General features: G+C 45.6%; 1 protein-coding gene across 2 annotated transcripts in view; it reads left to right on the top strand.

The window, feature by feature from the left end:
- INPP5A (inositol polyphosphate-5-phosphatase A) overlaps nt 1-25,941 on the top strand; it is a 173,548-nt gene that overhangs the window by 79,225 nt on the left and 68,382 nt on the right. For both annotated transcript variants that reach the window (XM_088520021.1, XM_088520022.1), the window contains exons 5-7: nt 7,740-7,803; nt 11,632-11,735; nt 19,908-19,960. In XM_088520021.1, coding sequence (XP_088376147.1) covers nt 7,740-7,803; nt 11,632-11,735; nt 19,908-19,960 — 221 coding nt within the window. The remainder of the gene's footprint in view (nt 1-7,739; nt 7,804-11,631; nt 11,736-19,907; nt 19,961-25,941) is intronic.

Raw genomic sequence — 25,941 nt, 5'->3', positions numbered from 1 at the left:
CCAGCTGGGACCCCGTGACTCCTGTCACGCGACTGTCCCGTCTCCTTCCAAACCCCGGCGGCGTTTTTCCCCTCGCAGCATCTCCCTTCTGTCCGGTCGAATCAGGGGACTTTTCCTCCATCCCCTCTTGGCTGTCAGATACCTTGAAAAAGTCTGAATTAATTCCTGTTTAGCTGAGATCTGATCTGTCCTGGTGTTAGTGTTGTTTTTAAAGCAGTTAATACCTCCTCTCTTTCTCTGGCGGCAGCCCCGCGTCAGCAGCTGTTTTGCTGCTCTCCCCGTTTTGCTGGGGCTCCCTGGGAGGCCCTTGCAGTCTCTTCCCTCTCTGGTCCCCTGGCCCTTGTTGGCGTGGGGGCAGCCTCTCGTGTTTCCGTGGCTGTGGCCGTGCAGCCCCAGGCCGTGCGCCGTGGCTGTGCGGCACCGCTGCACGAGCCCCTTGCCAGCTGGATGTCCTGGCACTGCTTCTGTCCCTCGTGGCCGTGCGGCTTTGTGCCTTACGTGGGGAGAAATGTGCTGGAATAACTGTCTCTACGAGGTGAAGTGTCTTACTGTTGGTTGTGTCCTAAAATGGTTGCAAAAAATGAATATAGAATATGGACGATAGTTTGCTTCCTGAAAAATAGTAAGTTCTGCCCTTCTGTATTCTGTTCTGCAATATAAGGATGAAACTTGTTTTTTCTAAGTTCATGAATCACTGCCACATCCGTGGCTCTTAGTGCAATTTCAGAGCTCAATGTAGCAAGGCCACATAACTTTTTGGGGATTTCTTTTTAGCTCTGCATGAGATTTAACACTGAAATCACTGTTAAATAGTATTTGTGTACATTTATTAAGTCTTACTTGCTACGTTTGCCGCTAAAAATCTGCCGTTCGTTTTCCGTGCTGCCGAAGCGCCGCGGCGTGCCCAGGGCAGCGCTCCTGCAGAGCCGCACCGAGTCCCGCTCCGGAGGCCGCTCCGCTCCTCGCGCAGCAACGCGGAGCAAAAGCGGCGTCACACAGTCCTGGCACTGCTGGGCGTTGCGCGTGGTTATTTACTTACCGAAGGTTTTTATGCATGGTTCAGATTTTCTGCTAATTTATTCTTGTTAAATAATCTAGCCCCAAAGAGACTTTTACAATCAAATGTGAGCTCTCATTTCCTATTTGATACACTAAAGTATGAAGAGATGGTAATAGAGGTAGATCATGTTAGCAGAAGATCACTTCTTTTGTTAGCCTTTAGAACAGGAAAATGAGAGCTTGTGGGACTTATTTTTTTCCTGAAAACTTACTGCTGGTGGTGGCTTCTGAGGTTTCCACAAAGATTAGATTTGCAAACAATTAACTTTTCATGATGGTCTCTTGATTAAGCATCAAAATAAATGTAGATTTACATATTTTGGAATTTTTAAAACTATTATGCCATCTGTTATGTAGGCAGGCTGCAGCCTTTTTAGAAATTTGTAAAGATAGGCCCATTATTTGCAGAATATCTAAATCTTGGTAATGAGTCTGGAAATAAATCACACAAGCTAAGAAACTGTGTATGAAAACTCATAGATCGATGATTGTTTGCTGAACTGCATTTTCATTTGACTGTTATACACACAGAAATAAGAATCAATTTTTGAGTGATTCACATTTTTAATGGCAAATTTAGTGCCCGTCCTTTTTGATAGCCTGGCTGTTGCAGGCTCCGCATTTAGCAAAGGCTGCACTGGGAAATGGGAAGGCAGAGAGCAGGAAGGAGCAGCGCGGAGGGCAGAGCGGCTGCGGCCGCGCACGTGCGGGAGGGGACGGGGCCTGAGATGGGCAGGGCCGGGAGGTGACGGGTCAGACGGACCATTCGTGGACCTGGGGTTTTGCCCCATTTGGAATTTGGATGGAGGCAGATTAGTGCTACATACCCTTCTTTGGTTTTTTTTTTTCCCTTTTTCATTTTTTTCCTCTCCCTACTGAGACCTACTGCTGTACTTGCACACCCCTCATATCAGGGGTCTGCAGTGTCCTTGTCCCTACTGACTTACTTGGGAAATGTTTGCTGGAGAAAATGTGAAGATCCTAGTAATTATTCAGGCAAGATGCGACATTATGAGTTACCTCTTTACAACATAAAGTAACTCTGTGATATATGTAGCATTGTTTTCCATTTTATGACATAAGAGAATCTTTAATACCAATCCAGACAGTGATGTACTCTTTTCAAGCGCATTTGTATTAATGACAGTAGTCACATGTGTAAGTGCACGTTGTTAATTCAGTCCAGACCAAGCTCTCCCAATCGCCAGAGAGTTTTTTCATGAGTTACAAAATCCGGAGTGCATATCCATGATGCGTGAGTCCTCACAGAGCTCACGAACGACCCTGAGGTGCTGTCTGGCTCTCCTAGGAGTGGGGAAGGCCTCGGGCGGCAGCGCGGTGGTGCTCGGCGCGCGCCGGCTGCGCGTGGCCGCTCGTGCAGCGAGCGCGGCGGCGTCCGTCCTGGGAGAGGAGGCTGGCGGGTCGCACCGCCTGCGCGCCTGCCGGCGGCCGTCCCGCTGCGGCCCGTGCCGTGGCCGCTCCTGCTGCCGCGCTCTGCCGAGGGGTCTCCCTCCACTCCCCCGGCCAGAGGTTTGTGCGCTTGGGGTCGGAAGAGGTAGGAGGAAACTGTGACTTTGTGCCATAGCTGGTGCCGGACAGGAGATCCCTGCTCCTTCCCCGGGAGAACCGGCACGCCGCGTGGGCTGCTGTTCGCAGCCAGCGGCCCGGCTCCTTCCAGGATTTGCAGCATGTCAGGAGCTGTTTCTGAGTCTATTTGTCCTGGAATATCTGGAGACCTGTCACTTCTGCACTTTTAAAAAGTGCAGTTATTCAGGTACTGTTGAAATGAGGCTGATAGCGGGGTTTGAGATAAGAAGTGGTGGGAGGGCTGCGTAGCCGTTTGAAATGGCCTGGTCCGTTTGGGCTCCAGCTGCCGGCACGTCGTGTTGACGAGGCCTGCTGCGGGGAGCTCAATAGTGGTTTAATTGTGTGTACTTTGGCTGATAAGTCTAATTCAGGAAATGATAAATTGCCGGACACCTAATTTGTTTGCAAATAAAAAGTGATAGATGATTTTATAATGAGTTGATCTGTGTAACCAATCTGTTTTTTTTCACCTTGAATGAATAATAGGCATTTAGTGTTAATTTAGGTTTACTGGATTGAGTAGACTATGAACACAGTTGACAAGCATATACCTTAATATCGCTGGTTCGTAGTTGCTCTGCAAGTCTCTACACAGGAATTGGAGCAGAATCAGGGACAGTCGAGGTTGGAAGGGACCTCTGGAGATCACCTGGACTAGGCCGTGCTTGCATCGTGCCTTGTCTTAGTTTCTTGAGAAAGTTAAAATTATATCAAAACTAGAGGGTTGTGCAGACTAAATCCAAGGGCAGTCTCGGCGCTTCCGAGGTAGCCGGGAGCCGAGGCCGGCGCTGCCGCGTCCCGCGTGGCCTCCGCGTTTCCCAGCAAAGTCTCTCGAACGCCTCTGCTGCACAAGCGGCTCCAGATAAGGTGTCCCAAACCCTGCCCGATAAGAGCGCTTTTATGTGCCATTATTGTCTTCCTGGCGGGAGCTGCGCCGTGGCCCATTCGCTCCCTTTCCTCCGACCCGGACATGGCAGCTAATAGACTCTGTTTTGCTAATGGGAAATTAATTTGTGCTCCTGACGTTCAGGTTTATAAATATGTAAAATATATTTTTAATTGTTGTTAGCAAAACAGGCAAGTAATCAATAATATCAGACGTGACAAACATACTGTTGACATACGCTATGGGCCAAAGGCCTGGGAAGAGATAAGGACTTCCTGTCAGCAGGGCCCTGCGCTAATTAATATTCAGACGTTGTCATGTTCGATGATAAATGAATTCCTTGAACTATATTGATATGGTAGGTTAAACATTGAAAAAGTTAGGTTGAACTTTGACTTTAAATATTCATTAAAGCTAATTATGGATTTTATGACTACATGAATTACAGTTTCTATGTCATCATTGGCAATTTGTTTTGAATTTATTTAAAGCAATCTTTATATATTAGCTCTATCACATTTAGTGAGGTAATGCAGTACATGTTTACTCTGTACAGTAATTAAACTTTTATTTAGAGTGTTTCCTTTATAGGATAAATTTCCACAGTTGAAGTGACATGCACTTTAAAGAAAGCACTTATGGCAATTAGCTGTTAAAATAGCCACTGCTGTTTAAACCTTTGGATTTTGGGTAGGATTTCCGCAGAAGGAGGAGCGGGGTTTTAACCGCGCCCGCGCGCAGCGTGGCGGAGCCGAGGTGCCCGCGGTGCCGCTCCGGCGCGCTGCGGAGCCGCGTCCTGGAGCCGCGTCAGGAACAGGGATCAAACGCCCGTTTGCTCGCGCGGAGAAGTCGCCCGTTGCGGGGCCGGCTTTGCCGTGGGGCTGGTCCGGCCGGAGGGCTGCGTCGCGGCCCGGGGCACCCGCCAGCTTGGGAGGCTGCCGGTGCTCCTCAGCGCGAGGGGTCTGGGTGCAGTTACAGGCGCCCGTTGGCTCGTCCCGCGCGACCGCGTTGCGGAACAGGGTGTCGCGGCTGCCCCTGTGCTGGGGTGGCCGGACCGCGGGGCCCACCTCGGGCACGGCCGACACCGGGCACGGGGGAGCCCTGCTGCCCAGGGGGCATCGTCGCAAACCCGCTCGTGGCCAGGGGCCGGGAACCGGCCTCCTGCCTTATCTCGGAAACTCTTACAAGTGCAACTCTTTGAGGCCTTTTTTTATCTGTGTTTCTCTATGAAATTGCCTAGATCTTGTACATACTACTGGTGCCACATGCACTACTGCTTTTCGTTCCAAAGAATATTAAACATATAATTAACAAAATAAAGCAGGTCTGGGTTTCAGATTAATACTGTTTGACTTCACTGGCAACACACCCTTTCATTTCAAGAGAATCAATTGGATTAACACAATCTCCTCCAGAAGAGGAGGTAGGCACTGGGCCCCCAAAGAAAGTTTCTTTTTATTTATCTTTCACTGCATTATGGCAGTGGATCATATCTGCACTCCATCATTTTTACAGGTTGCCATTTATGTACCTAAATGCGATTAAGTCGGTAGCAATGCGGAAGATAGCGATAGCTGTAATTTCCTTTCCATTAGAGTTTAACTTCTTTGAGTGGTGTGCTTGAATGGTGGAAAAATGAGATTGTCTGTGAAGCGTCAAGCAGCGAGCGGAGCAGGAGGCCCAGGAGAGCCGCAGCCGGGGCCGGGGGCTCCCCTGCTAGAGCGGGAGCATCCGAGCAGAGCCGGCCTCTCCGAGCAGCGTGACTCTGCCCTGATGGTAGGCAGCTACAAGAGCTTAAGGATTCCGGTCATTTAGATCTAAGGATTCACCTGTCTTTCAAATTATTAAAGTCTCTTTGAATTTTCCAAGTTTCCAAGTATTTCTTGGAAATACTTACGGTACCATCCCAGGGGCAGCAAGGGGTATTCCAGTTGGATAAAAGGAGAAGTTCACCCTCTGGGTGACCAAGCAGTAGAGCAGAGGCTCCAGAAGGTGAGGTTAACTCCAGCCGTGGAGGTTTTGGAAGCTCATGTGGACAAGGCCAGATTTTTGCTTGTGTGTTGAAGAAAGGTATGGACCAGCTGGGGAGAATTCAGGTAGAGGGAAAAATGGGTTATGCCTAGAAAACACAACTTTAAATTACTCTAATAAGCTGATGGTAACTGTTGATGAAATGTAATAATCACATTTTACTAGACTTTATAGCTGAGAACTGATCAAACTATTGATATATGTTGCCTTTCTGTATGTATCAGATTCAAATGGCTTGAATTTGATATGATGTTTAGGCTATAAGCTTTTAAGGTCAGCTCTCTAAATACGTAAAAGCAAGTAATAGCTCTGCTGCAGTGTCCTTCCTTCCACCCAGAAGTGTTTTACTTTGTAAGTGTTCCCATTGATTCTGGTAGAATAAAGCCTGCATATAAAATATTAAAAGCTAATAAAATGCTTACCCATAACATGAAATTTAGTGATGGAAACCATGTTGCGAGACCCCCGCGTGTCCGCGTGTGCCTGAGGGCCGCGGCGCTCCCTGGCGCGGGGCGCTCGTGGCGCAGGATGTCGCGGTTGGGCCCTTGTTCGCAGGAGATTTCTTGAATGAGATTTTAAGAGTTTTAACTAGATGTGCCTATCTAAGAAGGGGGTGAATGTGCTTTTCTCTCTAGTCAGAAACTTACTGTGTTTAAGAATAATCTCTTAGGTTTTAAAAAAGCCAAAGGCCAGAGTATAATCAAAGTTTAGATTGAGATAGCAGCATTTTATTAATTGATAACAACATTATATTTGGCTAGAAATTAAATAGCAGGTGTCAGTGTTTTTATTTTTCCCTGGCAGTGTGTCCTTGTTGCAAGATAGTTAACCTTGAGTCCTCTCCGAGAAAGTCTCCTGCGTTTCCTTATTCGCCTCCTCCGCATTAAGGCAGCCCGGGGAGAGCCTGCAGCGCGCTGCCCGGGTCACGCGGCAGCGTGCCCATCAATTCAGCGCGTGACAGTGTTTTCCGTCGGATGGACTAATATGTCAAGGAGATGGGCAGGACCTCGTGTTCGCGCTTTTGACAAATCAGCAAATGTTTAATCTCTAGATGTGCTGGTCTCATAAATAATGCAGCGCTGGGGAGCCGCGCGCCGCGGCCGGGGGGCTCCTCACGCGGGAGCGGGAAGACAGAGCGACGCTAAATCATCCATTTTGTGCAACACGCCGGCTCCTTCCTACACGTCCGACCACTCGAGTTCGGTGGTGGCGGGCTGCGATTCCCTAGCCCCTCCTTCCCCTCTTTTGTGTGCATCATGTTTGTTTAGAGGCTCTTCAGGCCCCCACTCAAATCTGACCATTTTATTTACATTCCATCTGTTTATGTCATTTTCTCTTTCGCACTTAATTTTCCTCTTCTCCTTTATAACATGTAAACTTCCACTCACTAACTGGAAACAAAGTGTGTGTGAAGTAAGGGTGAAGAAGTAAAAGCCATGGGGAAGCTCAGGCCGCGCAGGTGAAGTCTCGGCAGAGCTCCCGTGGCAGAAGTGGCGCCGGCCTCTTCGAGCAGGTTTCGGGACAGGGACCCTTGGGCAGGTTCCCGGCGGTGCTGGAGGGTTCCCAGTGCGAGCTCGGGCCACGTTTCTTGGGGATGGCCTCGACGCCGTTCCCGAGCGCGGCGCTCCGCCGGCTGCCAGGGCTTCCCCGGAACGTGGGGGCTCCTCCGCGCGGCAGGGCCTGCTGCAGGCCCGGGCTTTGCTGGGCCGGGATTGGCCTCCGGAACCGCTGCCGGAGCCCGTAGCTCGCGAGGAGCCCGCGTCGAAAGAGATACGGAAATAAGGGAGACGTCCGCTCCGCAGCGGGCAAAGGCGTTTTCTAAATCCTTCGTGCACCTGCAGTGGAAAAGACCTTAAGGGATGTTTTCTGTGTTTAGCAGGTACTCACCTGAATTACTGAATGACATTAATCCTTTGGGAGTTTATAAATGTGCTTCTGGTAATTGTGCCACGTTGGGGGAACTTACAACACTGTTATTTATTGTGACTTGCAAAACTTGAAAGAAACAGTGAAGGAAATGTATAACTCTTAGAGACTTACAAAAACACAGACATGGAACACAAAAATTAATATTTTCATTTATTACTGCATAATATTTTTGTTTGTAAGCATGATTTGCTTTGTAGCAATGCAAAGTAGTTTTTATAATTTCATATTTTATTGCTGTTTTCTACAGGCTCTAGGAAGTTTTTACTTTCTTCATGAATCCTTGAAAAACATCTATCAGTTTGATTTTAAAGGTAAGCAAAGGAAGTAGATGTCATTAAGGCTTTTTTTAAAAAATGGTATTTTTCAAGGCATTTACCAAGCATTATATGTCAACCCTGGCTTTCAGTCCTCTTTCCTAGTGGTGCTGCCTAACAGATTTTCCAGCATATGCAAAGTTTTGCATAATGCATGCCAGTCCGTCAATGATGGCCTTTACTTTTCTTACCTTTTATAGACCTCTTAGAAGAAGTCAATGGACCGGCCACAGGCTGAGGACCGGTGCATTAATCACAGGCATGCAGATGGACCTTTGGATCCATACAGATCCCTGATGATTTCGGGAGAACTCTGAGTGTCCACAGAGTTCCCCAGTGCCAATCAGTTATAGGACCAAGACCTTAAGTGTCCAGCAGTGATGACCATTTTGCAGCACAGCTGAGGTAGATTTATGGCTCGAATTACTTTGGAGCAGTGCAGGTCAGTAGGAAGGTGTCATTGTTCTTAGCCAGCATTGATCCATCAGTTTGGAAGTCTTGCTAAAAAGTTTAAAGTAATGCCAGGCTAGGTGCAATAAATATTAGAAATATCATAGACAGTTATTGAATGCTTTCTGAAGGTACATGTAGAAAAGATTATATAAAATTTATGTTTTTTCAGCTGAGAACTGTCTATACATCTAATACAAAAATCTTGTGAGCTTCATTTGGCTTACTGAGCTGAATCACTTAATACTACATCTAGCATCCCATTAATTTGAGACACTCGAAATGATGGTAACTATGGAGTGAACTGATTGTCTTAATTGTATAGATTCATTATTTTTCTTCTCAGTAGAGTCAGAGAGCCTCGGCTCGTGTAATTGAGGGTACAGGGTCTTCCTTCCTAGAAATATATGAACAGTAGTTTTATGAATTTTATAATTCAAGATTTTGCCAACATAAGTCTTTTTGTCATCGTTAGTTTTGATGGTGATGGAAAATTTTAGATGTTACGGGCATATTTTATCTCTGAGAGCAAGCAGTGGAAAACCCAGCAGAGGTGTTGGGACTTGTGCTGGGAGGGCAGTGTGCGGACCCAGTCTTCCTCCCACATTAGAGCAGTCTGATGAGCAGTAAGCCGTGTTAGAAGATGCTGTTTATGAGATGAATTGCTTGTGGGATGGAAATACAGGAGGGAACGGGCATTGTGCAGGTGCCTAAGGTGCTGCCAGCTGCCCTGCTGGAACAGCCTGCAGGGCTGCCAGCTCTGCAAGGGAGGGAGCCAGCGGGCAAGGCAAGAAACGTGCGCTGGCGGCTGAGGTGACGGCGGCACAGCCGCTCGCTCACTGGGACCTGTGAATGCCTTTGGCTGTCACTAGTCCAGGAAAGGCATTTGTCATTCCTGAGACAGCAACTGCATGGCACCAGTGGTGGAGGACACCACATGCTCTGAGCTCCACTTAAACCCAGGGGGACTTTTCTCAGTTTATTCATGTTTCATTGGCCGCTTTAAAGAGAAATGCAAATATAAAAAAGTGGGGAAATGAAAGGAAAAAGAACATGGACAAATAATCAATGCAAAAGAGGCAAACAGACTTGTTACAGGAGAAAAAAAAAACAACAACAACAACAACAAAACCCCATCATCCATACCTACTGCTTCATTTGGCTCAGCAAAGCCTATATCTTAGCTTTCCGGCAAAGCCGCTTGAGGCTGTGGACCAGCTGAGTTTCATAAAGGCCTGTTTGGCCCAATCATCTCTCAGGAGGAAAAATAGGAAAAGTCCAAGACTGCTTTTACAGCGACATAGGCTCAAAAATCAGCTTACATTTTAAACCAGTAAAAGTAACATGCTCTGAAAAGCCACCATCAAACAGGGGCATTTGCTGATGGAGGTGTGAGGCTGATTCCAGTCTACCTCTCATCCTTGGAGCAGTGTCACACCTTTGATTTGCAGAAGGAATCTTGTTTCCTGTGGTAGGGAATCACAAATAGTTTAGATGTGTTTTCTCTTGAAGATGCATCGGAAGGCAATGATCGTTCTGCAGCATTTGCCTCTCAGCAGTCATGTTAGTAAATTATTGCTAGTTCATAGTTAGCACTGATGTAAGTTGATAGTGAAATGCCTCCTTTCTGCCAAGTGCTGCCTCTTGTTGAGGCCCTCCCATAAAAGCCTTCAGTCCGTGCTGTTCTGCCAAATGTGCCCTGCGTTTTGAAAGACACCGGGATCTTTGTGCTGACGCCGTCAGACTTCCTGAACGAGGCACATCATCCACGATCTACCTAGAATGATGCCACGTTTGTTTACCAGGATATTGTTTGGGCTTCCTGCGGGAGACAGGTCTCAAAGTGATTGGCACATGAAGCATGGTACTTTTTTTTTCCTGAAAATATATTGCTACATTACAGTAAATGCTTCCTGTGATTACAGATGATGCTTTATCTAGACAGCTTAAACTGACAAATTTTTGCATTACTTGGAATCTCACCAGATATCTAGGAGAACAGTTCAGGGCTGCTGACATTAATTTTAATTAGCCATATATCAGAGGTAGAACTCAGCTGGGTTTGGTAGTTCCAGCTTGACTGTAGCTGTCACTGCCTGCTCCCTGCGTGGGACAGGTCTGGGGAACCAGAGCTGGTTCCTTCAGATTAAGGCTGAAAAGTCTGTGTTTTTTATCTTTAATGCAACCATTCCTTAAGGACTCTCCAGAGCGGTGTGCTTTACCCCTAGATCTCCTTTAACAAGCACAGCATCCTCTCCACCTTTAGATCCATGCATCAGCCACACGTGCTGATAGCCACAAATAATCCGGAACAGGCGGCTGTGCAGCCCAGGAACAGCTGGTACCTGTGTGTTTGAATGGATGAGTCAGATTCATCTCCCGCATGTCTCCAGAGCAAGATTTTAAACTTCCTTGGCTTGAAAAACCTGATCTGGGAAACTGCTATGGATGGCCTAATGTCAGCGGAAGCTATCCAGAAATAAGACTGCATTTTTACTGTGAGGATTTGAAAGTGCCTAAGAAAATGAGTTTGTTTATATTCGATTGAGCTGTGTGCACTCGCACAACATTTTGGGAGGAAATAAAGAATAAGTAAGATCCATTTTTTTCCTGCAGATCATTTTTAATTTTTTTTAATCATTGTCACTCAACTGATTAAGGAGCTCCCAGCTGATACCTGTGATTTATGTTCCCAGCCTTCCTGATGGATGGAGGCTGGCGTGCGGCTAGGCCGCGGGAGCGTAGGCAGAGATGGAGGTTCTTCCCACCCGTGTGTGCAGGACGTGCTGTATCACACCAGCGTGATCCGGTACCTGGTGCTGAATGTGCCGGGGGCAGCAGGGGATGGGGACAGGAATCCCCTTTGCAGGAGTCTGTCGGGGATACACCTTGGAGCTTAGCAGTTGCCCTTCGTAAAGCGCCATTTAGGTGTGTGTGATTCCTACTGTAATTCCTGGTATTTAAGTCGTTAAAAATAGTGAAGTTTATATAGTCAGGTAATTAAGAGTCTGTAAGAGTTATAAGTCAATGAACTGTTAAGAATATGAGGCCTTTTTCAGATTCCTGCTGTAGCTGAGCATTGCAGGACAGTGAGTCATCCAGTGCAATAATATGTTAGGCAAAAAAACCTTCCTATTTCTGTCATGTTTCCCACTGCTGTTTTCTAATTTTAGTACTGGGGAACATTCCTGTCCCGAGAAACAGAGAAATTCCCAGTTTTCCTGTTCTAGATCACTCAGTATTTTACATATTCCTCTTCCTGTGCATATTTGTGCCAAGGCACTATTTGTTTTACAGATGCCCCCATTAAGTTGCTAAAATTTGCTTATGATGGTAACATTTTGTTTGTTAAGCATGTTTTCTATCTCTTTCTAGCTAAGAAGTATAAAAAGGTTACTGGGAAAGAAATCTACTCAGACACTTTAGAAAGCACGCCCATGCTGGAAAAAGAGAAGTTTCCACAGGATTATTTCCCTGAGGTATGTACAATCCAGGGGAGCTTTCCCAAATATTAGGTTTCATTCTGACTTGCTCTTGATTTATTTTAGTAGCTACTCTCAGGAATATGAATTAGGTTTGATTGTGTGTGTGTGTGTGTGTACACCAATTTTTTATATATCTAAAGTCATTGCAAACGGCCTGCAGCGCTCAGTGCATTGCACTGTGCTTCGGGGAGACTCGCTGCGCGGTGGCGTGTGACACGGTGCAGCAGCTCTGCCGCCGTCCTCGCTGCGACGCTGCGTTCTGCTCGGCACCGCCACGCGCTACTGCACGTAGAGAGAAGACAGTTCCTTACTGGTTAAATTTGTTGAATTCCTACCTCTGTGGATCAAGCATGCACATTACTGTTAATATTAGAACTGTTAAAATTTTAAAAATTAGTTTAGAATTTATGTAAATGTTCACATTCAGAGGTATAAAAGTAGTGAATTTGTGCTTGGATGAGCATTGCACAAGTAGTTCTGTGTCTCTCAGCTGGAAAGGAAACTGCCTTCGACATGGTGTTACCAGCTTTTGCCTTTGGGGAGAAAACACCTTAAAGGATTTTTTGGGGAGTTTAGGGCTAGTTTTGAAGTTCAGAGCTTGGTGGATATGTTAGTCCATTCCCACTCTGCACCAAAGTCACATGGGGCTTTCTCATGTGGTTTGGAAAACTAGAAAATAAGTGTGTTTTTCATTTCATGTCACAAGTCCAAGGTGCCTGTCAAGTGCGTGTAACACACACACACACACACACGGAATCATCGGTGGCGTAGATTTGGTTCTCGGGTAAGTGTATCTGTACTGAAAGCTAATGCTAATTCTGTTCACCAGTGTATTTCCTTCCCAGCCAAATGCTGGTGATAATGATTTAATTTAAAGACCACAAAATCATGAGTATTTGGAGAACTTTTGCTGAAATAGAATGCGTGCGCTGAGTGTCAGCCCGAATGCTAAATTTACATGCGTGTGTTTTAGCCAGGCTTCCCGTGCTGTGTGGAGAGTGTTTTTGTGTGAGAAATGGTTTAAGACTGATTTCTTTTCTTTTTATTACTGCCGCTTAAGGATGATCTAAAAGTAATTACAATGATTGAGGCATAATGCAATTCAAAATAATTACAGCCCACTGCATATAAAACTAACAAAACTTTCTGTCTTGATTTATGGGTCCTCTTGGCTGGGCATAAGACTCAAATGATGCCTCTGGGAGCAACACTCCAGATAATGTTAGGCCATTTAAAAAAAGCAGATTTGTGTAGTCTATCAGGCCTGAGTAATTTTTTTTTCCCATAGTGAGAAATTGGTTGTTATCATAGATCACGGATACTGCTCAAAGCTCTTATGAAAGATGAATTAATTTCACTAATGCTTTAATGCAAACCTTTCATGGAGAAGGCTGTATGGTGATAACCTTACTGCGGTCTCTCCTTTCTCAATGATGATTTATGTTGTCTTTTAGTAGATGAAACTGCCTGTATTCACAATCCATCTGCTGGCTAAGGGAATCCTATTAACAGAGGATCTGGGAAGAGACTTAATATTGTGAGGTGAAAGATGTGGTAGCCCCTTTCTGGGACATGAAGTGGGATGTTTTTCTTCCAATTCTAAACTTCAGATAGCTCTACAAGAGAGCACAAATGATCTATATTCCCTGATTTTATGCTGCTTTGCAGATGGTGGGTCAGCTGGTGACTTTTGAAATCGAAGTCAAGATTGCTGCTTTGAAATCTGTAAAAAGAAACAGTTTTCTCTTTCCTCCTTCCCAGGCTGCAGTTCTTTAAATTCTTTTTCCAAAATTCTCATCTTTCCATAAAGCAATGCAGTATAGTATTTACGAATGTTAAAGTATATCAGTGAGCCAAAATATGTAAGGCATATATCTAAACTGAAGGACCACATTTTTATATCTAAGCTGTTAAGCAGTGGTTCATCTCCTGGGCTGCATTAGGTCCAAAGCCTACTAACTTTTGCATTTAGTGTGTTAAATAAGGGAATTGTTCATTGATGTTAAAGGAAATAAATGTTTTCAAGTTATGAGTATTTATGGATGGTGATGGAGTGACGTGCAAATGCCACTATAAATGAAAGTCACTTGCAGGGGTGTCCTTGCTCCATTGAACGTAGATTTGTGCCAAGAGCCAAGTCTCCCGCGTGAGCCGGAGCTCCCCCCGCTCGCCGGTGCTCGAGGTGCTCGAGGTGCTCGAGGTGCTCGAGGTGCTCGAGCTGCGCCGGGTTCTGCCGTGGTGCTTCGCAAGCTGCTGTGCTGTACGGACGGGCATGGCCGGGGGGCCTCGCCGTGGCCGTCGCAGTGTCACCGTACTGCGGTGACCCTAACGGCATACGTCTTACTATTCTTACTACCTTTAATGACCATTTTATAAACTAATTTTAATGTCTCATTACTTCTCAGCACATTTAGGTGAAATGGGTTCCAGAACTGCTATCATATTTTGGTCTCAAATTTAGATTTTGCTATTCCAAAGAAGGGAAATTTTGTCTTTTTAAAATCTCTTTAGAGAGTTTGGAAACATACATGAGGAAAAGGGAAGATGCCTTGTAAAATAGAGGAAGTATTGTTTAACTGACTTTGGATATGAATAAATGTACAACTGATCTTTCAAGAGCTGCATTCCTTATTATGTTTCATTTTTCTAAAGTCACTTTTAACTAGCAAAATACATATTCCTACTGATTGGTCCCTCTGTTGGTGAAATGTTTGTAGGGAAGCTGGCCACAGTAGTGCCTGGAACATTGCATAGTTTTGTCTGAGAAAATAAGTGCAGCAAGTGTGTCTGTTTTGTCATGTATTTCTTGTATTTATATACTTTGCACCATGAACAGATACTTAAAAGTAGTTTTCCAATAAACATATGCTTATTCAATGCTCAGTTTCCTGGTAAACAAAGGATAATGAAAGCCATTTGTCAAAAATCAAATGATTGATTAATTTACTATTACACTATGTAGTAGACTCTGCTACTAGACTAACTTCATATTCTTAATCTCTCACTATGTGTTTTTAATAAGACACTTCCTTAGACACTTCCTTTGCAGAGACTAAAACTTACTTAATGACTTTTGAAAATCTCTATCAGATGTAATCTTATCTCTATAAAAATATGCCTGAATAGTGCTGGTCTGATATGCTTGATAGTGTCCAAACACCAAACTACGAACACAGAGCACTGTACTCTGCAGTGTAGGAAAAAAGAGACCGTCTGCTTGTAGCTTCACAGTACGCAGCAGCGTGAATGGTTTAATTCAGCGAGCCGGTGTGAGGAAAGACGGGAAGTCGCCCGGGGTCGCGAGCACCTGGCGCGCGCGCTGGCGGATCCGCGGGACGCGCGGCCGCGCGGGGCGGGCAGCAGAGCTCCCCCGCGGACGCGCAGGCCGGTCTCCCCCACGTGTGGCCGTGCGGGGCGGGCGGCAGAGCGGCTGCGCAGGCCGGTGCTCGCACCACGCTGGCCGCTCGTGCTGACCAGTGGATCCGCGGGACGCGCGGCCGCGCGGGGCGGGCAGCAGAGCTCCCCCGCGGACGCGCAGGCCGGTGCTCGCGCCACGCTGGCCGCTCGTGCTGACCGGCGGATCCACGGGACGCGCGGCCACGCGGGGCGGGCAGCAGAGCGGCCACGCAGGCCGGTGTTCGCACCACGCCGGCCGCTCGTGCTGACCGGCGGATCCGCGGGACGCGCGGCCGCGCGGGGCGGGCAGCAGGGCTCCCCCGCGGACGCGCAGGCCGATCTCCCCCACGTGTGGCCATGCGGGGCGGGCAGCAGAGCGGCCGCGCAGGCCGGTGTTCGCGCCACGCCGGCCGCTCGTGCTGACGCCTGCAGCGCCTTCCTCAGCCGCCTCCCGTGCACCTTCACCCGTCTCCCCTTCGGGCTCCGGTGCTCCTTTAAGAAGCTGCAATTACTCCGCAGTCATTGCCACTTTAATATGTCTTTCCTTCATGCCCCTGCTTTGTATGGTTGAATAAACCCTTACCGGGTCACTATTTAATTTGATATGGTCCCTCTCAGTAAAATGATGGAGAAAAGATGAATTAAGGCTCTGTGCTAGTCATTATCAATCATGGTTTGTGTGCATTACTTATTGCTCACAGTGCTTTTTGACATTAGCCCTCTATAACCTCTCTCTTCATGTTAATGTTGTCTGGAGGTCCTTTTACCCGATGTAGCAGGGGTTATTTATGTAGGTGGTGTTTCTAGGAGGGATTGAAAGGTCAACGCGATCTCCTGAGGGACTCTATTCACAAAGGAAGGGCTGGTGCAATGCAACTGCAAGTTTTCAGATTGTGATTTTTTTGAGGACTTTTAATGGAGAGGCATCAGAATTTCATACTTACTGAAGAAAAAAATTGGCAAAATAGGAGCTAATGTATACTACTGTCCCTAAACCAAATATTCTTAGTGGATCCATGAGGAAGCTCTAAACTACTTTAGAAATTCCTGTATTTGACCATGTCACAAAATGTAGATTGCAAGTATCTCTCAGCTGCCTGTGTCAGTGTGCAGACTGGCATGAAACAGAGTTGGACTGTTTGATTTTAAATTCTATGTGTTACTGTTCAGAAATGAAAAGTTTAATGCATTCGTTTGTCAGAAAGAAATGACAGCTCCCATTTTTTAATTGAGATTAGATATAAACAACTTTGAATGCTTTTGGCATTCACCTTTTTTCAATGTTTTGTTTTAGATGAAATGTTGACATTTTGCCGAATCTTAAGTTGTAACAGTATTGTCTTGATTGTCAGAGTAAGTGCGAATACAGGAGACCTTCCTGAATCATGGGATTTGCGGTTCAGACATGGAAGGTGCGCTATGAGGAGGGCTGGCGTGGTGCTCTTCCAGCCTACCATTCCCTGGTTAGTCAGAGACACTTCCAGAACCATGAAAGAGTTTACTTTTTGGTGCTGAAAACAAAAATTAAGTGGGCATTTACTCACAGCCAAGACAGGGTGTTCTTTCTGAGTAGAGCAGCAGTTAAAAACAAAAAATTGGCTCTCCTAGGCCAAAAATAATAGGGATTAAGAGAAATTAATCCATTTCTGAATGTAGTCATCAGCTGCTTTTCAGAGTAGGGAACTGCTAGGACTTCCTCGCTAAATACAGCTTTTTTTTTAGACCTAGGCAAGTTTCACTGACTTCAGAAAACCCAAAAACTGAAAAGTTGTGTAGGCACCTATAAATATCAGCAAACAACAGACAATTACTAATATCTGTAAAGGTCCCTGAGGAAATCCAGATCGTGATGAGGACATTCACTGCCCATAGTGCGTTACCTGCCATGATGGACAGGTCATGGTGTCCATTGTGTCCATAGCAGATCTGAAGAAGTTACTGTTGCTTTGGGCTTTAGGGATTTCTGGTCATGTCCAAATATATTCTGAAGATACCATACACTTCAGTGACAGTATAGGCAATGCTCTGCATGTTGTTGAACAGATAAGACACATAAGAACAGCCAGTATGTCCTGGATCTGTTCTTCTCCCTCCAGTAATGGCACATTTGTGCTAGTCACCATTCTGTAGGTATTAGTCTAATGTCAGAAATCACTTGCAGCCACTGGAGATGAGAGAAAGGAATGTGTCCAGGCTTCCAGGTGTGTTCAGGAATGTGTGTTCAGGTTCCAAAGAAAGGTGACCGGTTGCTAGCTGTGGGTCTTAGCACATGGTCTTTATCCATCTTTATGTTAAATTCGTAATGAGAAGTCCTTCTTGCCCTCTCAGGCCATGAGGTTTACAGCTCCGATAGCTGCCCACATTATGATGAGGTCACTCAGTGGGAATGTGCATTTGGGGCTCTCCCGAGACCTGCATCCTTTGCAGTTGTAGCAGAGATCAGATCAATGATTCTCCTTGAGCTTTGCCTGGTTTGAGGAAGGTTATACAAACAGGTAACTTGCCTGAAGTAATCCCAAAGATCTGGGCCCCAAGGCATAGAATTTCTCTTTCTGGGTGGCATATAAAATATGCAGTTTTGTCTTTCTTTGCCACCATACTTCAGTTAGGCCTTCATCGTTCTGTAGTACTAACAGATGGAGGTACCTCAGGTGCACCCTAATTCAGCTGTCTGCGGAGAACAGAAGGAAACGTCTCATGAAGTTCTGGGGTGCCTGCTTTTCTCTACAAAGGAAGGACTCACGTAGGGAAAGAGCCTTTTAATGAAGGCCTAAACAGGAGATCTTGCAGTCAAAGGTTCTTGACACTTGGTTTCATCAAAACAATACCCGTTTCTGTGCTGTCTGCAGTTACTCGGTTGATGCAGTGAGCTGCCAAGGTTCACCAGGTCAGTCTACATGGGGTGGGAGCTTTACTCATGTTCAGAAGCAAAGTCCATTACTGCTGTGTAATCCTGTTGTGTATAGGAAGTCTTGTTCTTTTTGTCCCTAAGAAAGCTTTGCATTTGACTAAATGTTGGTTTGGTTAATGTCATTAAAGTCATTGAAGTCTTTGCAGATTATGTTTGAGGTATCACTTTGAAAACAAACCAAGATGGGCATCTGTAGAACTTCCAAAGGGTGTCTGGTAGGTTGAATGTGGTCTCCATACCAAAATATACTCTTGAGACATTTAAACAGTCATAAGCATGTTTGACAGGAAAGGTGTCACATAAAATATTTATTTATTTATTTTTAAAAAATCAACCCTCTTTTTTTTTCTTGAATTCATTATTAATTGTCAGAAATATTAATGTATTCTTTTGCTTTGGCCTTCCTCCTGCATCATCAAGAGTATTCAACAACACAGTGAGGTGCTTCAGAGCAGTGCAGAATTAAAAAATGTCCATGGGAGATCCCCAGTGCAGGGAGGTGAACTGTAGGACCTCGTCAGCAGGGGGAGGAAACGGGAGGTTCCCCCGGTAGATGTTCCACACCCGTCCTGAGGTCACACTGCGGGTTGGGACATAAATCAAGAACAGAGAACAGGAACGTCACTTCCTGTGTGTCCGTCCATGTTATCAAACAGAAGGAATTGCTGGATAAAGCACTGTGTGCACTACATAAAACAGCATGTAAAAGTACACAAAGACACGCTGGCAAATTTTATAGATAGCTTTTTACTATTTTTTTTCTAGAAAATTATGAGTTCTGAATTTGAATGCCATCAATGAAATAACCCATCACTTATGGGTAATACAATACAAGTCTATTTTTCTGTTTGCAGATAAAAGAGAAAAAAAGAATATAAGACTTCACATTCAAAACCAAGATATAACTCTCTCATTAAAATAAATGTGTTAAAGTCTTCATAAGTGTATTTTGAATGCAAAAAAGATCTGGCGGGAGAGGGACAGACAAAAATACTTGGGGCAGGTCAGCTCTGGAAACCGTGCAGTACCTGGGGAGAGCTTGGAGAGGATGAAGGATGCTGCACTGTGACTGATACTTTATTTGTAATAAGTGGTTGCAGTCTTTTGCCACAAAATCATTGACATCATTATTTAGGCCTGTCTACTGCAATATTCATTATCAGGGAACATTAGCCTAGCCCCACATCCAGTGTAACAGAGAATAAATAGGATGCAGAATCGTGTCTTCTGGTGGGAGGTTGTAATTTATGGCTTAGGAGTGCGCTGAAAAAATCCCTCACTGCACAGGAAGTACCAGACCTCGGCAAGAGCTGATTTGTGGCCTTCTCGCGGACGCTGCAGTTTTGATAAATGCAACGTTTTACCATTATTTAAATTCCCGTTAACTTTTATAAAAATACTAGGCGGGTTAGCTCCATGGAAGAAATAGCTTTCTAGCGCATCTCATTCATTTTACTTCCATGTAAATCTTTGATGACATCTTACAGTTTAGGCAAAATCACCAAGAAGCGAAGACATTTACGCATAGCCAGTAGGAATTTGTTGTTTCAGAGCAAGCATGAATATAGGTGTATAGATGTCTGAACTGAGTACCTTTCATCTGAAAACTACTAGAAACCTTGAGGGAAAGGACTTTTATTAATTTTTCACTGAAGTTTATGTTTGTGCTCAAGTACCAAAAATCTAAATAATTCCAGGATTCTGAGATAGAAAATATGTTTTCAAGCCTCTTCAGCAAGCATTTAGTTTTTATTAGTTACACTGTATGGATGAAGATGGTTTATTTTCAAGTCTGTATATTTTGCTTTTATGCTAATCCTTTACTTAAAATGATGGATTATTATTTGTTTGTTTTTCAGTGCAAGTGGTCCAGAAAAGGTTTCATCCGAACAAGATGGTGTATTACTGACTGGTATGTTGCATCTTTAAGTTATTTCTGGTTATATTTACATTAGCTGTCTTTTTGCTAACAGCTGTTTCAAGTGAAGTATTCACACACTTAAATAATAGATTGGTTCTGGAACAGACACTTAGCTATATAAAGTATATATAATGCTCCGAGAGTTGTGGAGACACATGGCAAATGCGATGATAATGTTTATATCTATGTACCATTAGCATGGGATAAATCTGGTGCAGACACGGTTCCCCTTAAACTCATTCCTTAAGGCCCAACTGAGTCACCGCTGAAGTCAGTGGAGGGACCCTGCCTTTAAAGAATGCTCAATTCCCACTATAACGCTGTTATGGAAGATGACTTTCTGTTTGCCGTATTCAGGTCAGGATTCCCATGTTAAGCCTGGAGCTTGGTCCTCTTCTCCCTGAGGCTGCTCCTTGCCACCTCCGACAGCATAAAGCAGGTCCAAGCTCGCTGGTGGCGCTGGTGGCAGGGCCACAGAGGCGGGAGCGTCTCCTGCTCGATTGGCAGCTGCTCAGGAGCTCTCCGTGGAGCAAGGCTGTCCCAGATGAGCTGAGCCTGGCTGTTGTCAAAGCAGAGTCCCACCCATCATGTGCCATGGACGTCTGAAGAAGAAAGAGGCACTTTATGCTCTTTAGGTTACCCAGAAGACAAATGGGAATACAGGGAACAACTAGGGGAACATAGAAGTTGAAGATCTTTGTGGTGATAGGTGTTAAATGAGTTCCTTGGGAAGAAGCAGTACCAGCCAACATTGGGAAGAAAGAGATGTATTTCACAACAGTTTACTATCTTGGCCTTGAAAATTCTGTCTTCAGTAAAAATAGTAGTAGTATTATGTTGTAGTAGCAGTATATGCATCTGCCTGTGCAGATCAGTGTACTTCACTTGAGCATGTTCTTTGTCTCCGTGCAAAGAGATTTCAATTAATCATGAAAAAAAAACCCCGGCTCCTGCTGATGACTGATCAGCTTGTTCCCCCCAGCTCGTGCAGTTGGAGCCTCCTGCCCCGCTGCCGCAGAGCTGTTAAACCCTACGGTGAGGCCCCGGTTCGTGCTCCGGGCGCCCTCGCCAGTGCGGGGACCTCTCCACTGCTGTGTGTCTCACAGGCCTCCCCGACGCCCCCGGCACGCTGACCACGTTTTAGTCCTGCTTGTGATACGCACTGCTTATTTGTGCTGTAGTCAGGGAAATGGGGGTAAATATTCCACATTTTTCCATTCTTCCTGTAGCCATTTCACCTCTCAAATGAAGGCTGGCTTTACAGTCTGACGACTCTTCATATGGGCTCCCTTTGGAGTGCCATCCCATGGCCATGCTTGCTGTGCAAATAAGCACATGCAAAAGGCTGAGCAAAGAATTTTGTGACTGATAAAATAGCCACAGGTTTCTCCTTTTACAGACTTCATTTTGACAGAGAAGTCAGGCCGGTGGCCGTGGGTTAGTTAAGGTTCTTGTTAGTCTTTGCAGATCCGAATGGAGTGGCAAGTCAGCCCAGCTGTGCAGCGCAGGTCTGCAGAAGAGACCATCTGGCCTCTCACTTCACGAGAGCCTTCTAGGTTTGGTCTCTCCCATTCTCTTGGATTTCCTATTTGTAGAAAAAAAAATAATAATTTGGCTTTGATTTTATGCCCTTCCAAGAAGAAAACCCTCTGTTTTTCACGATTAGGTTTAAAGGAAATGTGTTCTTGAGGCAGGTATGGGGAAGGGATGGCTCTTGGCAGGAGCAGTCCCTCGCCGGGTGTCATGCCCTGTTCCTGCGCTGCGCGTGGGTGTCGTGAGGGCCTGTGCAGGGCCAGGGGGCAGCGTGAGGGCAGCACCAAGGCCCTGCGGAGCGCGGCCGGCCCTGCTGTGCCGTGTCACAGCACGGGGACAGCTCTGCAGAACCGCGGAGCGCGGCCGGCCCTGCCGCCCTGTGTCGCAGCGCGGGGACAGCTCCAAGGCCCTGCGGAGCGCGGCCGGCCCTGCTGTGCCGTGTCGCCCGCAGCCCTACGGATGGTGCTTGAGTAAAAGGATGTCCAGGAGAACTGCTATCAACGATTGTTGATACCCCCTGTAAATTCCTGAAGGGAACCGCTAACCTTTCTCCTGCCTAGGAGAGCACTACTGTAGCATGTGTTCCATGCCAGAATCAGAGAGTTTCTCCAAAACGAGAGAAAAATGCCCTAACAACGTCTCAGAGTGTGTCCTCTTTTTTTCTCTTTTTTTTCCTCCTATACTTTTTGCTCTTTTTTACCTCCTGGACACTCTGTAATTTCATTTTAAAAAGGTATTAAAGAGAATTGCATGTATTTTTGACTATTTTGAATATAGAGAATTTTTTATTTTTTTACCTCCATAGTTCTTGTGTTAATAGATACAAGACAGTGCCCTGAATAAATTACTAAGTACAAATTTCATGTATAGATGATACTAGGTACCAGTCACAGAGTAGAGAATCCATTTACAGGACATAGATATGGTCCCAGTCTGAAGACAGAGTCAGCGATCAAAAGCGTGTAAATGCTTCAGAGAAAACTGCATTGCAACGTGAAATTCAGGGAAGCACAGAGTGTTGCACTTCCGAAGGAGAATCCAAAAACACAAACATAATATTGGGAGTAACTGACTCATTGCCCATGCTGCAGAAATGAATCAAGGGAGCCCAAATTGAATATGGTTCATTATTATCTTACCAAGACGTGTTAATAGATACATCATGTGAAGGACGTGACGGGGGAAGGCACGGTAATTATTCCACCCTGTACTGGCAAGACCTTTGATAGATTGCGCGCTCCTGTTTTGAGTGCTGAGCAAGATGGGTTGGAGGAAGGACAAGGAGAATTGGAACGAGTTGAAAGAGTTGGGCTTGCTGCCTCTAGGAGAGGAGAGCAGCTTTGGGTATAGCAAAAGATTTCGGGGAATGGATGCTCTGTCTCTCTGGGGGAAATGGCAGGAGGAAATTGTTTTAACTTGCAGGACAACAGGTAAAATGTTGAAAGTTTTATTTTAAGGACAGATATGTTGTAAATGGAAGGCCCTTCATTAGCGTGTAGTAAGAATAGGCAGTTTTTAAGCACAGAGGAGTGGATTACAGATACGCTCAGGAGATGAGTTTGTGTGGGGGATCTCTTCCAGTCCTCTTACCAGTTCTTCAGGAATGTGTCCTGTTCATCCCGCGAGCAGACAGGAATGGAAATCTCAAGCCATCATCTCCAAATGACCTTTTTTCAGTTATGTACTATTTGCATATCTTAAAACTTAGTATTTCTGTCTTAATAGTTAGTAGGACTTTATCATTACTGTGAGTGCAGTTAGCAAGGCCTGCTGTATAAGTATATATGTATATGTATGTACTTTGGAAGAGGCCTTCATGCTAGCTCCTTGGTATCTTCACTATGCATTCATTGCTTCTGGCTGCCTTAACCTGCTGTATCCAAATCTGTTCCCTCACTCTGTCATAATTTGGGGAACCTACCTGTGCACAGTTTGGGATTTTTCCTTGATATGGGTATCTGACAAAATCTATCCCCCTGTTTTATGTGATGGATACCAAATCCCTACTGTCTTTTATGTCCATGCTGACCTCTTATAGAGGAAGTGTTTGTGCCTGGGGCCAGCAGTGCAAAGTCAGTATAATTAGGAAGTATGTTCAAACACAAAATACTAAAGCTGCCATAGCAGAAATAAATGCTTTTCAAACCCTGGGCAAGATGATTGAGTCGTGCGGTGGGACTGTGCTGCAAGGGCTTCGCCTTGCAGGGGGGCCTGAACACTGGACAAACAGGTATTTCGACAGCCGGAATGAAGGGCTTGACACCCGCCAAGGACTCTGGGCTTAAGCACAAGTGGGTCCATCAGCAATGAGGAAGCCGAGGCAGAAAAATGGGCCGGTGCCTTTCGTTGCTTTGTCTGGCATTACCTGTACGTGTAGCTTTCTTGCAGCTAAAGGATGTTTGATTTTGGAGCGCTCTGCAAAATTCATGTGCATGCCTGCCTTTACCCGGGAAGGCATGAGTTGTCTAAAGCTGGTCTGTCCAAAAAATGCAGCTCCTGGAAAAGCTGAGCTTAACTAAAAAGCAATTCTGTGGCAACCAGCACTGGTTAAAGGGGCCCCAGGCAGCAGGGTGAAGGAATCTCATGTCTGTCTATGCAGGGGAGCTGGCAGAGGCCCTTGGCCAAAGAGCCTCCCAGCGCCACCCAAGGACAGGCGCGGGGCTGTCCCTGCTCAGGGAGCTTGAAGCAGGTCTGGACTGATGAACCCCATGGAAGGACTTTAAGGAAGGACTTTAGAGCTGTTCACTTTGCCTTCACCCTTCCCGTAACCTTTTTCATCATGTAGGTGCTGGTTACCTTTGATCAACCACAACCAATTATTCCCTGTGGTTTTTTTGTAAGTATGAGAATGAAATGTTTTAAATAATCTCATTTCTCCTAGCAGAGGAATCCTCTAGGATAGGCGTATCTCAGTGCTGGCATGTAATTTGTATTTGTTTGTCATTTTCTAGAGTTTAAAGTCTTGAAAATGTTTAGACTGGGAAATACTCTGCAGTTTAGTCACCATCAGTGTTCCACGGACCTGCCAAAAATGTGTTTTTTGAAATATTAACCAAAATTGTGCCCTTAAAATGGAAGTTCAGCAGCTGTTTCACAGTGCGCCGCAGGAGTTAACGGAGCATGCTGCTTTGCACTGCTGGAGGCTCCTCCTTTCCAAAGTGCAGTGTTGTCCATACTAGCCCCAGATGTTGCCCATACTAGCCCCAGGAAGCACTCTTCCTTCCAGCTCTCCATGCAGGATACAGGAATTCCTGCACACGCAGATGCTGGGTGTCTTCTTGGTGGTGTTTTTTGTTTTATGGCTGTAGGGAAAAAGGTATTCTAAGCTTTCTGGTTTCATTTTGACTCACTGTGTCCCATCAGCAAGACGGTGAGAAGATGTAGCTTAGAATGCAGGCAAGACCTCTAGGAAAGACAAGGCTGCAAGCAGAGCGAGTATAAAATGAGATGCCAGCTTGCACTGAACAGCTGGATGTCTTTCTGCTGGCTTCATTACCATTATTAAGATGTGTCCTGTCTGTGAGCGGTGCTGAGAGAGGCAACTTGCCTTGCCCGGCGAGTGCCGCTCCCCGGAGGTGACACCTGGCGCGTGATTAACAGCGGTGGGCACCGTGAGCACAGCAAACTCGGGAGGTGTGACTGTCTTCTGCCGCAATGAAGGTCGCAGTGTAAGAAGTGGTTTTAGTTACAAGGATGTTGCATAGAACATAGTTGCATACAGGTAAGGCTACAGGTATTATTACTATTGAATATACAGTAGCAACCAAAATCAGCAAACCAAAATCCGTGAATTTTTCATAGAAGCAATATGCATCTTCGTGCATTTCTCCCAATGGAAAATAGTGTGCAGATTGGCCACCATGATCTTGCATCCTCCGCAGAGGAGTTGCAGTGATAGGGTTTAGCCTTTAATCTCAGAACAATTAGCATATAAACGTAAAATATGAATTTCAGCTCACTCCTTGTGTTTGCTTATGAAATTAAAATTGATTACAGAATGCCTGAGGATGACAGGGACCTCTGGAGATGGTCTAGTCCAAGCCCTGATCCAGCAGGGTCAGCTGGAGCAGGTTATCCAGGACCCTGTTGAGTCAGGTTTTGAATATCTCCAAGGATGGAGAGCCCCGGACCTCTCTGGGCAGCCTGCTCTGGGGTTCAGTCACCCTCATGTTGGAAAACTTCCTCCTCATGTTCAGACAGAGCTTCCTGTGTTTCAGTTTGTGTCTATTGCTTCTTGTCCAGTCACTGCACGTCACTGAGAGGAGTCTGGACCCACTGCCTTTACACCCTCCCTTCAGACATTTGTGCACACTGAGAAGATCCTTCTCAGCCTTCTCTTCTCCAGGCTGATAGTTTTCTGATGATGATAGCTTTATTTGCACAGTATATGTGAGTAAATATTAAGATAACGTAAGAGAGAATATATTAAGTGTTATGAT

The sequence above is a fragment of the Tinamus guttatus genome, unplaced genomic scaffold, assembly GCF_059628265.1.
Source record: "Tinamus guttatus ecotype Peru unplaced genomic scaffold, ASM5962826v1 Tinamus_guttatus_pri_ptg000079l, whole genome shotgun sequence".
Classification (NCBI taxonomy): domain Eukaryota; kingdom Metazoa; phylum Chordata; class Aves; order Tinamiformes; family Tinamidae; genus Tinamus; species Tinamus guttatus.
Note: the sequence above shows the minus strand (reverse complement) of the source record. Positions and strands in the feature narration are given on the sequence as shown.